The 16,513-nt window shown below is 40.0% G+C and overlaps 2 protein-coding genes across 2 annotated transcripts; one reads left to right on the top strand and one right to left on the bottom strand.

Annotated features, from left to right (window-relative positions):
* On the bottom strand, positions 1–999 carry LOC120875935 (olfactory receptor 52R1-like). Its single transcript, XM_040257681.1, is given in 1 exon segment — positions 1–999. A coding segment is annotated over 1 exon segment (999 nt).
* Positions 1,000–15,520: 14,521 nt separating this feature from the next.
* Positions 15,521–16,501, top strand: LOC120876678 (olfactory receptor 51F2). The gene has a single exon (XM_040258649.1). It carries the CDS (start codon positions 15,551–15,553, stop codon positions 16,499–16,501), a length of 951 nt encoding a protein of 316 aa, XP_040114583.1. The 5' UTR covers positions 15,521–15,550.
* Positions 16,502–16,513: the final 12 nt, after the last annotated feature.

Genomic DNA, 16,513 nt, shown 5'->3' with positions numbered 1-16,513 from the left:
TCAAGGGTCTTTTCCACAACATCCTTGAACAACCCTGTCCCTGATCTGTTTGGTTCTAACTCCATAGATGATGGGGTTGAGCATGGGAGGTACCAGGAGATAGAGAATAGCTAACATGACATGTACCATTTGGGGCACTTGATATCCAAAGCAGTGGGTGAGGAAAGGAAAGAGAGCAGGGACATAAAAAGCCAGGATGACTTGGGAGGCACATGTGCCAAAAGCTTGGAACTGGGCTTCACCTGAAGGTAACCACAGCACAGTTCTCCAAATCATCACATAGGATACACTGATGAAAATAATGTCAAAGCCAACCACAGAGCAGGCTGCAAAGAGCCCAGATGCACGATTAACTCTAGTGTCAGCACACACCAGCTTCATCATAGCCATGTGCTCACAGTATGACTGGGGGATGATCCGACTGGGGCAGAAGGGCATCCTGGACACCATGAGGCAGAAAGGACTCACTCACAGCAGCCCTCTCATCATTACACCTGCCCCCAGTTTACCCACGACAGATGGGGTCAGGATACTAGAGTGATGCAGTGGGAAGCAGACAGCCACGTAACCATCCAAGGCCGTAGCCATGAGCAATCCGGACTCCACTGAAGGAAAGGCATGGATGAAGAACAACTGGATGAGGCAGGCATGGTATTCAATCTCATGATCGTGAAACCAGAATATGGCCAGCATTTTAGGTTGTGTGGAAGTGGAGAGGACCAGGTCAGTGGTAGCCAGCATGGCCAGAAAGAGGTACATGGGCTCATGCAGGGTGGGGTCCGTTCGGATTACATGAAGGAGAGCGACATTGCCGACTAGAGCCACAACATACGTGGCACAGAATGGAAAGGCCACCCCAGACTGGGAACTCTCCAACCCTGGGATCCCAAGCAGCATGAAGGACACAGGATCAGAAGAGCTGTTCCCTGAAGTCAACCTCAGTGGATGGTTAATGTTTCTCCACTGGGAAGGTGATCTGCTCCTTTCAGGGCATGACATTAAAAGCAGTCATGATTATTATTTATAATATTTTGGATGGAAGATGGAATAATTGAACAATAGAGCAGCTGGAGTTAATGTTAAACCAGAATAATTTCAACTATCTTAATAAATAAAAACTTGCAATATAAAATAATGCCACTCATTATTATTTATTCATATTTATGTCCATGCAAAGGGGGCCAGAATATATAAGCTACATTAATAACAATATTTCATAAGAGTAATATCTTTTTGAAAATAGAATCTGTGAAAGGGAAACTATCTTGACAAATAACATCATAATATTCTTTCCCTTCTTTTCAATTTAGAACTGACAACTCATTTGTTTAACCTAAGCATAGGTCCCTTCATTCCTCTTGAGAAGTCCTTCCACAGGGAAGCAGTTGGTTCACTACACAGCACCACAATACCCCTTCATGGTGGATCCATGCTCTGAGGATGTGGGGAGCAGTGATCTGCTTTTCCTTTCTGGCAGGGAGAGGGTTCCTACTTCTCCATGAGGGATGACTATGCAGAAGACCCTGTCATCTCCCTGCTGATATGTTCTGAGACCCCCAAAGCCAAGGACCTTACCATATAGAGACCCCAGGAGGAGGACTGGACTCTATGTTCCCTCTGACTGCTCTCAGGACAGGGCTGATGTCTGGGAGGTGGAGCAAGCATGCTAGCCAAGGGCACCAGCCTGGCAAGGGGCTGAATCAGGCCTCTATCCCATGTGTCCTGTCTTCCTTTGGACTTCATGCACACTTTCACTGACCAGTTTGCAAACTGGTCAAAGTTGTTCAAACCAGAATGTACTTTAGATTTTACATGAGACTCTCCTTTGGTAGAAATATTCAGATATATATTCAGACAGATGACCAGATAACAAAGGCCGCAGTCTATCAATAACAGGCTGTATGCTGTGGTCTCCTGCTTCTGAATTAAAACAATGATGCAACACTTGGGCCACATTCTGGGTTGGAAGTCAGTTTGGAAAACTCTGACTTAAAGGCAGATGGCAGTGTATTTGCTGATAATGAATTAGTCTTGACTCTAAAACAGTTACCATGGGGAATGGATGATAACTTGACTCAGCAACTGTGTACCTGTAATGAATTTAGGCTATGACTCCTATTACTTGGAGGACAAGCAAACTTTATTTTTCCTGAAAAAGTCATATCTTAAATGTTTTAGGCTTTGTGGGTCATATGATCTCTGTTGTAACTTCACTTAGCCAAAACAGCTACCATGGTCAATATATAAATACATGAGTATGGCTGTGTTCCAATAAGAGTTTATTTATTAAAACAGGCTGCAAGTTAGATTTGGTTTGTAAGCTATAGTTTTCCAAACCCTGTCCTAAATGATAAATTTTCATAATGCCATCCCTATGCCATGTTCTCTTTCTAGCACCTGTGTGCCACAGAATAAGAGTTTAATAAAGGTTTGCTGAAGCAAATAACAAATAGAATCCATTATTCAGTAGCAATGGTGTCATTAATACATTGACCACATCTTAAAAGGGCTTCCCAGGTGGCTCAGTGGTAAAGAATACACCTGCCAATGCAGAACTCCTGGGTTTGATCCCTGAGTTGGAAAAAGCCCCCGGAGGAGGAAATGGCAACCCACATTAGTATTCTTGCTTAGAGAATCTCGTGGACAGAGGAACTTGGTGGGCTAGAGTTCATAGGTCACAAAGAGTTGGGCATGACTTGAGCACGCATGCTCACAAGCACATCTTAAAATGGTCTGACAGAACCCTCTACTTTGACACCTGGCCCACAAGACAGTTGTGCACTTTTTTCATACTAGCTGTTTCCCTACTGACCAGGGGGTGACTTTGTGAACATCATCCTCTGCCAGTATTTGATGGAATTATTTGGGTTGAGCCTACTGTTTGTTCCAGTTGGTGACTCTTAACTAAGACTCAATGACTCAAAAAATTTATCTGGAGCTCACCTACCCAACACTTTTTCACCATTCAGTCTCACTTGACCTGAGTCTTTGTTTGACAATTCTTAAATTCTTTGATTAATTCTTAACTCCTTTATAACAGAAACATGTAGGCAAGAAAGATATCTTTTCAAATCTCCTTTAACAAATCTATTGACAAATGTTTTATTCAACCCAACCCAAAGGTATCTAATAGGGGTTCTGCAAGACATGTAATAAACTTAGCTTCTTTCTGATTTTTCCCTAGATTTGTAACAATTTGAGAGAGGTGTGGCTCTGAACTTGTCTTGCTCAAGTTTGGAACTAGATAATCTTATTTAGATAATAGGTATAGATTTGCTCAAAACAAATAGTCATATATGGAGTATGGTGAAAATTCAGGAATACACACCCATTATCCAGGCACTAGGGCTTTGTTTAATCCCCTTCTGCCTGTCCTGGTCTTCCCAAATTGTCTCATATTCTGTTTGAGGTAGAAGCTTCCTCCCAAACTCCTTTTTGCCTCCTGTATGTCATTCCCTCACTTGTGAGGATGTAGTCACTGAGAATCAGTGGCACCAGCAAAAGCACAAGTTGTACCATCTTCATCAGGTTGTACCACGGGCACCGGTGAAGATGCTGGCTAGAGATACAATTTATCAAAGTGGATAATAATCTGTTTGATTAACTGTGGAAGACATTGCTATTTTTGTAGATATGCCTTTACATTTTATTGTTCCTCTCACAAAGACTCTGCATCTGCATTTAAAATGAGGAAAATAGAGCTGAGAGTAGTTACATGATTTGCCCAAGACCACATAATGAATTTGAGAGTGAAAATGAAAGTCGCTCTGTTGTATCCGACTCTTTGCGACCCCATGCGCTATTCAGTCCATGGAATTCTCCGGGAGAGAATACTGGAGTGGGTAGCCTTTCCCTTTGCCAGGGGATCCTCCCAACCCAGGGATCGAACCCAGGCCTCCTGCATTGCAGGTGGATTCTTTACCAGCTGAGCCACAAGGGAAGCCGAATAAATTCATGCCAAGTGCATAACTTCACACCCAGTGATCTTGGTGGTCCACACCACTGCCTCTGCTAGTGACTGATTGGAACACTCACTCGGGTAGTACACAGAAGAGATTTTTGCCTGCCCTGTCATGAAAAAGCCAGATACAAAGGGGACCTGCAAATTAAAGGGAAATCTGCATTTGAACGCAGAACTCTGCTTTTCATTGGACTGGTTGCCTCTATAACAAGATTCCAGGTTGATTTTCTGGCATCTCTGGGTATAACAGACTGCCTTCTCTAGGATGGCGTCTTTATTGCCTTCTGCCCATGAGCCTTAATAGAAAACTCACCTCTTCTGTAAACTCCTTTAGGGGTAGTGACTCTTCTCAACCAGGGTTCGGCTATTCATATGCAGTCCATAAGATTCTCCAGGCAAGAATACTGGAGTGAGTGGCCACTTCCTTCTCCAGGGGATCTTCCCGACCCAGGGGATCGAACCCAGGTCTCCCACATTGCAGACAGACGCTTTAACCTCTGAGCCACCAGGGAAGCCTTGTTATTCATATGATGTAGCCCCTTTCAAAACCAGTTTGTCTCCACGGATTCATCTATTTTCCGGACTCTCTAATGTCTTTTTCAGAGCAAAGTTCCCTCAAAAGAGATGCCTCTCAGCTTCCTCATTCTGTCCTGCTGATTCTGGCTTTCAGATCACAGATTACCCCCGCCCCCAGCCCTACACACACACACACTTGGGTGGACAATAGAGAAACAATGCTGACCTGCCACCCAAGTCTGAAATGGCAGAGAGGAGCCCTAGAGAGGTGCCTGTCTTTTCTCTCTGCACTTTTTCCTGAATTCCTACAGAATCTGGTGCCTTCACACTGACTCATGAGGTAAAATAGCAGTTCAATCCATGTTGCTCAAGCCCAAAGGGATAAAGACCTAAATGGGGTGAGATTTAGCTAATGAATAGCTTCAGGGAAGTTGAGACCCTGTTTTTGTACTTTGGAGTATTTAAAACTAAGACCCAGAACAATAATTCTGGAGTAGTAAGGGGTTCAGATCCAACCTCCCTCCTGGAGGGTTTGTGTTTGGAGGAAGTCTTCCTACTTTTCTAGAGTCTCCCTGGAGGACACAGAACAAGCAACATGTCTTCTTCCCATCGCAGATTGGAATCAGCAGTCATAATCTCTGAATGTTGAAAGTTTATGTTTATCCCTTTATCTTGCTAGCAGGCAAAATGGAAGATAACTTGAATTCTGGAGAAAGCAAAATGTTATCCCAGAAATCCATGGTCCAGTGTAAATTAAACAGAAATGTGACATAAATATGGGTAATTGAATCAGAGTCAAAGGAAAAAGTGATTTTATTTTGTTGAATGGATGCCTCCTCTTACAGTGGTGTGTGTTTGCATGCTTCATCATCTCAGTCATGTCCAACTCTTTGTCACCCTATGGACTGTAGTGCCCAGGCTCCTCTGTCCATGGTATTCCCTAGGCAAGAATACTGGAGTGGGTTGCCGTGCTCTTCTCCAGGGATTTTCCCAATCCAGAGGTCAAACCCGCATCTCCTGCATCCCTAGCATTGTGGGAGGATTCTTTACCCACTGAGCCACCTAGGAAGCCAGATATGTGTTTAGTTACACAAGATTGTGTGTTATTTATTTTTCTAGACATTCCTTGGGTTTTAGATTCTGTGTTGAATAATGTTTATTTAATCATATTTCAATCAAAATTGATTTGCTTTAAAGTTCAAACAACTGAAACACAACTATAGTATATATAATAATAGCTACAAGACCATCAGAGAAGGCGATGGCACCCCACTCCAGTACTCTTGCCTGGAAAATCCCATGTACCGAGGAGCCTGGTAGGCTGCAGTCCATGGCGTCGCGAAGAGTTGGATACGACTGAGCGACTTCCCTTTCACTTTTCACTTTCATGCATTGGAGAAGGAAATGGCAACCCACTCCAGTGTTCTTGCCTAGAGAATCCCAGGGACGGAGGAGCCTGGTGGGCTGCCGTCTACAGGGTCGCACAGAGTCAGACACTACTGAAGTGACTTAGCAGCAGTAGCAGCAGCATATACAGACTTCCCTGGTGGCTCAGACGGTAAAGCATCTACCATATATAAATTTATATAAATATTCAGGAAAATATTATGGTGTAGGTGATTATATTAATATCTGGGAATGAAGAAAGGAGATAAGGATAAGGGCATTTCTTGTCTGTACCCTGCACAGCAATAAACAAAATTGAAAATTAATGGAGGAAAAAAAGACTGTTTACATTTATGGAACATTTTGTAAAGTTAGTGAAATAACTAAAAGGGAGATGGCAACATCCCTATTTAGATTTTCTTCAATCTAAAACATAATATTTAGTATTTCCCAGGTTAGTCTCCTGGGAAATTCTAGTCTTCCACCTAGGATTATGCTGATTATCTAATTTTACTCTCTCTAAGCCCCAAAGGTCTCTTGGCAGTAGGGCTGAGTCACATGCTGGGCTCCTCAGAAGGCTGGGTCTGAGAGATACCCACTGTACAATTGGCTGGGCAGTAGAGGAAAAGGCAGCTGCCCCTCTGTTGGGAGCCAGGTAAGATGCTAGGACCAGAAAGTGCAGATCAAGAAGAGGCACTGTTGAAAGCTCATCAGAAGGGCAAGGGACAGAGCAGAGGGAGAGATGGGGAGAGGGGCGGCAAAAGACTGCACACCTAAAAAGGGAGAGTAGAGTGATCAGAGTGGCAGCCGCAAAGCTAGAGCTTGTGAAAGTTAAGTGACACATTTGCAAGCACATATATATCTACAGGAAAAGCATTGAATTCATTTCTATCAAGAATTTGAGTGAGTTGTATTTCTGCGTGGCCCAAATTTGATATTTATCATATATTTTATTGTTATTTCACACAGATTTTAGATTTGATTTCTGTCTCCCTATTTGTTAGAAAGTAAGTTTTTTGAATTCTTTCACTTGGCATCAGTTCCACCTTTTTTACAGGATCTTCACAGTCTGAGCTTTTAAGAAACCTTTTATGTTTAGAAAGAAGTACTTCAAATACATCTTGGCATTTGATCATTATAGAAACAACTGGATATTGGCAGACCAGGGATTTTATTTTTTAATTGAAATATAGTTAATTTACAATGTTGTATCAGTTTCTATGTATAGCAAATGATTCAGCTATACACATATATATAAATATTATTTTCAGATTATTTTCCATTATAAGAAACTGAGTACAGTTCCCTGCGCTATACAGTAGGTCATTGTTGGTTAGCTATATCATATATAGTAGTGTGTATATGAGATAAATTAGGAGTTTGGAACCATGGATATTTAAGTCCAAGGTTTACAGGTAAGGAATCTTAGATGGGAATGGGTTACCAAAGTCTACCTCTCACCAATGTCAGTGTAGGAGCAAGGACTCATACCTTCATCTTTATTATTATACTGGGACAGAATAATATATCCCAACATCCATTATCAAAACCTCTGGACACAAAAATTTATTAAGTGTTATTGTTCCTGTTCCCAACTCTCTTACCATGTATCTAACCACAGACTGTCATCAAATAAATAACACATGCACAATCTACTTTAAATCAGATGTAGCAATATTCTCTGGCTTTGGCATTATAATGTGTATATTTGCTGTACAACTTATTTTACTTACATGTATCTTTTGTAACAAGTTGTATTTAAGTTTGACATAGTGTGTTCCGTATTGGTATTTTACTTAACTGTTTTCATTTCATCTTATTTAAGAAGGCACTCCCTAAAAAAATGCATTTTACCTTACTTATTCTAATATTAATTATTATAGCTTTTGGTTGGCCTTGAAATTTTTCACCCAAGCGCAGAGATGCATGAAATAGGGATGCTTTCATATTTTTATAAATTGTTAACCAACTGACCAAGTATTATTTATCATATACAATTTTTCCTGGTAACATGCCATTGTCGTTATATTCTTTATCTTCATTTAAACATTTTTTGGAAATACTCTTCTATTCTGAGGGTATATATTTTTAAACCTTTGACCATTACATTTTTAAATTATAATAGCTTTCAATTACATTTTGACATATCAAAGGGTATCCCATCTTTGTTTCTTCAATATTATACCAAATATATTTGCACATTTATAGTACCAAATACATTTTATAATACATGTCACTATCCATTAAAAACTTTTGTTTATTGACTGATAACACTTTGAATTTATGGGAGTGTTAATGGGAAAATTCATATCTTTTCACTGTTGAATATTCATTCCTTGTTTTAGGAAAGGAATAGAGGACTTAATGTTCTTCAGTAAATTTTTACAGACCTCCCCTATCTCTGCCAGACACAAACTTCTGTCATACGAATTCATTTTATAGCTTTGTAGCTATTATAAATAAATTATTACTTTTATAAAATTTCCTCAGCAGTTAATTTCTTTTTTAAAAATGTTTTATTGGAGTATAATTGGTTTACAATGTGGTGTTATTTTTAGGTGTACAGTAAAGTGAATCAGTTATAACTATACGTACATCCACACTTTTAAAATTTCTTTTCTCATATAGGCCATTATAGAATATTGAGTGGAGTTCCCTGAGCTATACAACAGGTTCTTAATAGTTATCTATTTCAGACATGATAGTTTGTCAGTCTCAATCTTCCAGTTTATCCCTTCCCCAACCCACCTTTAGCCTCTGGTAACAAGTTTGTTTTCTACATATGTGACTTTACTCTCAGTGGTTAATTTCTGTGGCAGAAAAAGCTATTAATCTGTGATATTGATCATCTATACCATCACTTTGGCAGATTCTGTTTTTAAGAGTTTTCAGTTTATTCTTTTAAATGATTAATTAAAACCTAAATAAAGACATTTTTGCTTTGTCTCAAAGGCAACACTATCTCCTTTTATTTTATTTTATTTTTTTTAATCTCCTTTTATTTACTTGTTTTTTTCATTTATGAAGACTGTTCCATTAAATGTTGAATAGTAGTTGTGTTAATAAATATCCTTGGGGCTCAGGGCAGCCCATCCCCAAATACATTACAATGGCATGTTGATTATTTTGAATTAAAAGTTACTTTAGAAACAACCAGTGCAAGAAGGACACTCTGACTGTCTTCTCTCTTCTTAAAGTGGGAAATAAATCTCCCATGTGAAATCTTCCCTGTACTGTAGGGTAAACAGAGGACCTTATCATCAGAGACAGTGAATTCAGAGCCCAGAGGCTGTATAGACAGACCTCACTACTTCTTTACTAATTTGCCACCCCAAACCAAAACTCTGTTTAGATGTGTCAGTAATTAAGCACTCAAGCCTAAGTTTCTTTGTCTGGTCATTTCCTCACAAATATGCTGTTTCTTTGTCTTAAGAGTATAAAGCTGCCAGCTTTGACCACTTCTTATGTTCCATTTCTATGAGACCTCCACACTCCACATGTAGAAATCAGATTTAATGTGTGTGGGGGTGTGTGTGTGTGCTTCACCTGTTAATCTGCCTGGTGTCAATTTAATTACTAGATTAGCCAAAAACTAAGTATGGGTAGGGGGGAAATTTTCCCTCCCTCACAATATCTTGATCTTGTCACTAACTTTAACAGATCTGCTTTTCACAGGTCACTGATAAATACATTTACTCCAAATTTCTGAAAGATACCTTTCATTTAGAACACTATTTGCATGTTATATATTAAGAATTTTATTTTATTTTTTACCATGTTTTTGATTCTTTTTTTAAATTTAAATTTATTTATTTTAATTGGAGGCTAATTACTTTACAACATTGTATTGGTTTTGCCATACATCAACATGAATCCTCCACGGATTGCCGTTAAATTTTCTGATTTCTTCCTCATCTCTTGCGAAAATCATCATTTGCTTCTCTTGCTTTGTTGGTATAGTCATACCATGGATAGGATGGGCTCATTTGGTGATTGTTTTTCTATAAATGTTATATATTTTGTATCTGTTGCCAAATATAGTATTATGCATACTATTCTATTATAAAGTTTTATTTCTCTGTTCTTTTTTGTTATTTTTTTACATTTATTTATTTTAATTGGAGGTTAATTACTTTACAATATTGTATTGGTTTAGCCATACATCAACATGAATCTGCCACAGGTATACATGTGTTCCTCATCCTGAACCCCCCTCTCTCCTCCCTCCCCTTTCCATCCCTCTAGGTCATCTCGTGCACCAGCCCCAAGCATCCAGTTGTTCTTATCATTTCTCATCCAGTTAATCATGCTTTTTCTAAAATTTTCTTGAAAAAAATTCACATATTTTCTTTTTAAATAATCGACTTTTCTTTGGTTTTATTGTTAATGCATTAATTTGTGCTCATCTTCTGACTTTTATTTAAATATTTTCCTAACATCTTAAGCTGAAAACAAAAAAAAAATGTTTTATATCATCACTTTCTGCATTGAAAAAAGAAAGTTTCATTAAAACAATGAGGTTTTGACCAATATGAGCTGTGCTTAGTTGCTCAGTCGTGTCTGACTCTTTGCGACCCCATGGACTGTAGCCCTCCAGGCTCCTCTGTCCATGGGGATTCTCCAGGAAAGAATGCTGGAGTGGGTTGCCATGCCCTCCTCCAGGGGATCTTCCCAACCCAGGGATCAAACCCAGGTCTCTCCTTGCAAGTGGATTCTTTACCATTTGAGCCACCAGGGAAGCCCATCATTGTTTTCTAATAAATGTATATTTTTAAGATTAATATACTGCACTCCAGTGCATTGCCTGGTATGTGTTTTTCTAATTTTTATTGAGCTTAAAATATATTTTTCATTTGTATTTTTCTATCATAGAAAAAATTTTTAATAAATGAATGTTGCTATTGATGTGGAATCCTTTGGTGGGGGTTCAGGTGGAAGTTGCTGAATGGTGGAAGAAAAATAATAGAGATTGGGTTCCCCAAACCCTAACCCAAAACCGAACTCGAACCCTAACAAGAGTGGGGGGGTTTCCCCTAACCCTAACCCTAAACCCTAACCCTAACCCTAACCCTAACCCTAACCCTGGTGAATTTAACTCAGATGACCATTATATCTACTACTGTGGGCAGGAATCCCTCAGAAGAAATGGAGTAGCCATCATGGTCAACAAAAGAGTCCAAAATGCAGTACTTGGATGCAATCTCAAAAACGACAGAATGATCCCTGTTCGTTTCCAAGGCAAACCATTCAATATCCCATAATCCAAGTCTATGCCTCAACGAGTAATGCTGAAGAAGTTGAAGTTGAACGGTTCTATGAAGACCTACAAGACCTTTTAGAACTAACACCCCAAAAAAGGTGTCCTTTTCATTATAGGGGACTGGAATGCAAAAGTAGGAAGTCAAGAAACACCTGGAGTAACAGGCAAATTTTGCTTTGGAATGTGGAATGAAGCAGGGCAAAGACTAATAGAGTTTTGCCAAGAAAATGCACTGGTCATAGCAATCACCCTCTTCCAACAACACAAGAGAAGACTTTACACATGGACATCACCAGATGGTTAACACCGAAATGAGATTGATTATATTCTTTGCAGCCAAAGATGGAGAAGCTCTATACAGTCAACAAAAACAAGACCAGGAGCTGACTGTGGCTCAGATCATGAACTCCTTATTACCCAATTCAGACTTAAACTGAATAAAGTAGGGAAAACCGCTAGACCATTTAGGTATGACCTAAATCAAATCCCTTATGATTATACAGTGGAAGTGAGAAATAGATTTAAGGGCCTAGATCTGATAGATAGAGTGCCTGATGAACTATGGAATGAGGTTCATGACATTGTACAGGAGACAGGGATCAAGACCATCCCCATGGAAAAGAAATGCAAAAAAGCAAAATGGTTGTCTGGGGAGGCCTTACAAATAGCTGTGAAAAGAAGAGAGGGAAAAGCAAAGGAGAAAAGGAAAGATATAAGCATCTGAATGCAGAGTCCCAAAGAACAGCAAGAAGAGATAAGAAAGCCTTCTTTAGTGATCAGTGCAAAGAAATAGAGGAAAAGAACAGAATGGGAAAGACTAGAGATCTCTTCAAGAAAATTAGAGATACCAAGGGAACATTTCCTGCAAAGATGGGCTTGATAAAGGACAGAAATGGTATGGACCTAACAGAAGCAGAAGATATTAAGAAAAGGTGGCAAGAATACACAGAAGAACTGTACAAAAAAGATCTTCATGACCCGGATAATCATGATGGTGTGATCACTAATCTAGAGCCAGACATCCTGGAATGTGAAGTCAGGTGGGCCTTGGAAAGCATCGCTATGAACAAAGCTAGTGGAGATGATGGCATTCCAGTTGAGCTGTTTCAAATCCTGAAAGATGACGCTGTGAAAGTGCTGCACTCAATATGCCAGCAAATTTGGAAAACTCAGCAGTGGCCACAGGACTGGAAAAGGTCAATTTTCATTCCAATCCCAAAGAAAGGCAATGCAAAAGAATGCTCACACTAATGCACAATTGCACTCATCTCACATGCTAGTAAAGTAATGCTCAAAATTCTCCAAGCCAGCCTTCAGCAATATGTGAACCGTGAACTCCCTGATGTTCAAGCTGGTTTTAGAAAAGGCAGAGGAACCAGAGATCAAATTGCCAACATCCACTGGATCATGGAAAAAGGAAGAGAGTTCCAGAAAAACATCTATTTCTGCTTTATTGACTATGCCAAAGCTTTTGACTGTGTGGATCACAATACACTGTGGAAAATTCTGAGAAAGATGGGAATACCAGACCACCTGACCTGCCTCTTGAGAAATCTGTATGCAGATCAGGAAGCAAGAGTTAGAACTGGACATGGAACAACGACTGGTTCCAAATAGGAAAAGGAGTACGTCAAGGCTGTATAATGTCACCCTGCTTATTTAACTTCAGAGTACATCATGAGAAACGCTGGACTGGAAGAAACACAAGCTGGAATCAAGATTGCTGGGAGAAATATCAATAACCTCAGATATGCAGATGACACCACCCTTATGGCAGAAAGTGAAGAGGAACTCAAAAGCCTCTTGATGAAAGTGAAACAGGAGAGTGAAAAAGTTGGCTTAAAGCTCAACATTCAGAAAATGAAGATCATGGCATCCGGTCCCATCACTTCATGGGAAATAGATGGGGAAACAGTGGAAACAGTGTCAGACTTCATTTTTTTGAGCTTCAAAATCACTGCAGATGGTGACTGCAGCCATGAAATTAAAAGACGCTTACTCCTTGGAAGGAAAGTTATGACCAATCTAGATAGTATATTCAAAAGCAGAGATATTACTTTGCCGACTAAGGTCCGTCTAGTCAAGGATATGGTTTTTCCAGTAGTCATGTATGGATGTGAGAGTTGGACTGTGAAGAAGGCTGAGCGCTGAAGAATTGATGCTTTTGAACTGTGGTGTTGGAGAAGACTCTTGAGAGTCCCTTGGACTGCAAGGAGATCCAACCAGTCCATTCTGAAGGAGATCGGCCCTGGGTGTTCTTTGGAAGGAATGATGCTGAAACTGAAACTCCAGTACTTTGGCCACCTCATGCGAAGAGTTGACTCATTGGAAAAGACTGTGATGCTGGGAGGGATTGGGGGCAGGAGGAGAAGGGGACGCCCGAGGATGAGATGGCTGGATGGCATCATGGACTCAATGGACGTGAGTCTGAGTGAACTCTGGGAGTTGGTGATGGACAGGGAGGCCTGGCATGCTGTAATTCATGAGGTCGCAAAGAGTTGGACACGACTGAGTGACTGAACTGAACTGAACTGAACTGAACTATGTCATCTAATATATGGCATATATAATATATATAGAATGGAAATTTCCAGAAAGAAGGAGTCGTCAGAATAATATGTAAGTGGTAAATAAATGAGATGCTCACCCAAATGATTCAACAATAGAATTTGGCAGTTCTATTATACTTTGGCATTGTTTTCCATACTGAGTGTATCCTCAACATCTAATTCTCTGGGACCTTTGCACACAAAACAATTCATGATGAGATTCTTTTCTTGAGAAGCCTAAGCAGCATCATACCCCCACAACTGACATGGAATTAACGTTTTAGGTGTCTGAAAATAAATACCTAAAAAAATATTTGTCATGTACATTTGTCAGACTATGTTAGAGACCCCTTCTCTATGTGCCTCAGCCTCATTGAATGAGGTCATACATGCACTGGGGTCATACATGAAAGTTCCAACTTTAGTTCTTCTATGTCTAACTCCATAATTGGGGGCAAATTAACTTAACCATTTTAAACATCAGTTTCCCCATTTATATATTAGAGATAACATTTTTGGTGACTTGATTGGATACTTACGATTATTAGATCATATTATGGATATGAAGATAATAACATCTGTCACATGGTTTGTATTTAAGAAATGCTAGTCTTTGTGGTTCAGTAATTGTTTAGTCGCTAAGTCATGCCCACCTTTTTGGTGACCCCATGAACTGTAGTCCATCAGGTTCCTCTGTCCATGGGATTTCCCAGGCAAGAATCCTGGAGTGGGTTGCCATTTCCTTATCCAGGAGATCTTCCTGACCCAGGGAGAGAACCCATGTCTATTGCATTGCAGGAGGATTCTTTACCACTGAGCTCCAGGGAAGCCATTTTAGCAGTAGGTTGCCAAATTTATCAAATGAGGTGTTATTGGACTGTGTTAAAATAATGGCAAGTTTTGTCTTTTTTTCTTCCTTCCTTCCTTTTTTTCTTTCCTCCCTTCCTTCCTTTTATACTTTCCTTCTTTCCTCCACCTTTGCTAAATATGTGGTTTCTCTCAACAATTGTTATCTTTATCTTTAAAGATTAATCTGGGGATTATTTCATTAAGTCTTCATTTCCTCATATGCCATTTATACATTTATACATACTACCTACCTTCTAGAGTTAGTGTATGGGTAAAATCATATAATGCCTACTAGTATTTGTCAACAACACAGGGAAATTTCAATGAATGAGAGATATACTAATCTTTCTTAGTGTGATTCTTTGACTCATCCTCACATATATAAACATGTGAGTCTTGGAGATGCCTTAGTCATGTGTGTGTTAGCCACTCGGTTGTGTCCCACTCTTGTGACCCCATTGACTATAGCCTTCCAGGCTCTTCTGTCCATGGAAATCTCCAGGCAAGAGTGCTAGAGTAGGTTGCCATTCTCTTCTCCAGGGGATTTTCTCTACCCAGGGATTGAACCCAGGTCTCCTGCATTGCAGTCAGATTCTTTATATACTTCTGGATATATCCCAGGAACACCTAATAATATCCACATTTTAAATATGAACTGATTTTTTGGTTCTTTATTCTAGGATCAATAAATTATTTTAAAAAAATCCTGGAAACCAGATTTATCAGCATATTCTACTGGGGACTTTTATTGTTAAGAAAAATCGAACTGTGTCATTGTTGCCACCAAAGATAATTATAGACTTAAGAAAATTTGATGTGAAATAATTCAGGGAATCCTCAGTTCTCAAAAATGAGAAATACTGAGAGGCAGGGAAAGAAACTTGTGACTCTATAAAACTCATAAAATACTAAAATTCCTAGATCAGCAATAGTAATTTAGTGAATCTCAGAGTGTCTAATGATAAGCTATGTTTTTATCATATGTTATGTTTAATTATTCAAATATCCCTGTCTTCTCAGCCCCTCATTATGTGGGTCCTCAACAATACCGGTGCTCAGCCTCTGACCTTCCTCTTGACGGGTATTCCAGGACTGAGAGCAGTCCAGATCTGGGTCTCCATCCCTGTTTGCCTCCTGTATGCCATTGCCCTCTCTGGGAACAGTATGATCCTGTTTGTGGTCCTCCGTGAACAGAGCCTTCAGGAGCCCATGTATTATTTCCTGTCTATGCTTTCAGCCACAGACCTGAGCTTATCCCTGTGCACACTTTCCACTACCCTTGGTGTCTTCTGGTTTGAAGCCCGAGAGATCAACTTAAATGCCTGCATTGCTCAGATGTTCTTTCTCCATGGATTTACTTTCATGGAGTCTGGGGTTTTGCTGGCCATGGCCTTTGACCGTTTTGTGGCCATCTGTGATCCACTGAGATACACCACCATCCTCACCAATGCCAGGATCGCCCAGATTGGGATGAGCATGTTGACAAGGAATGTTGCTGTCATGTTGCCAGTTGTGCTTTTTGTAAAGAGGCTGTCCTTCTGCAGTTCTGTGGTCCTCTCACATTCTTACTGCTACCATGTTGATCTCATTCAACTCTCATGTACAGACAACAGAATCAACAGCATCCTGGGTCTGTTTGCACTCTTCTCCACGACAGGGTTTGACTGTCCTTGTATCCTGCTCTCCTATGTCCTGATCATCCGATCTGTCCTCAGCATTGCCTCCATAGAGGGCAGGCAGAAAGCCTTCAACACCTGCATTTCCCACATCAGTGCTGTTGCCATCTTCTATATCCCTCTCATCAGCCTGTCTCTTGTCCATCGCTATGGCCATTCAGCACCTCCCTTTGTCCACACCATCATGGCCAATATCTTCCTGCTTATTCCTCCTGTACTCAACCCCATCATCTACAGTGTGAAGACTAAGCAGATTCAAAAGGCTGTTATCAAGGTCTTAATTCAGAAGAGACTCCAAATCTAATCTTTAGCTGTC

The sequence above is a fragment of the Oryx dammah genome, unplaced genomic scaffold, assembly GCF_014754425.2.
Source record: "Oryx dammah isolate SB20612 unplaced genomic scaffold, SCBI_Odam_1.1 HiC_scaffold_17, whole genome shotgun sequence".
In the NCBI taxonomy this organism is placed as follows: Eukaryota; Metazoa; Chordata; class Mammalia; order Artiodactyla; family Bovidae; genus Oryx; species Oryx dammah.
The sequence above is the reverse complement of the archived record's forward strand: the minus strand, read 5'-3'. Positions and strand labels throughout refer to the sequence as shown.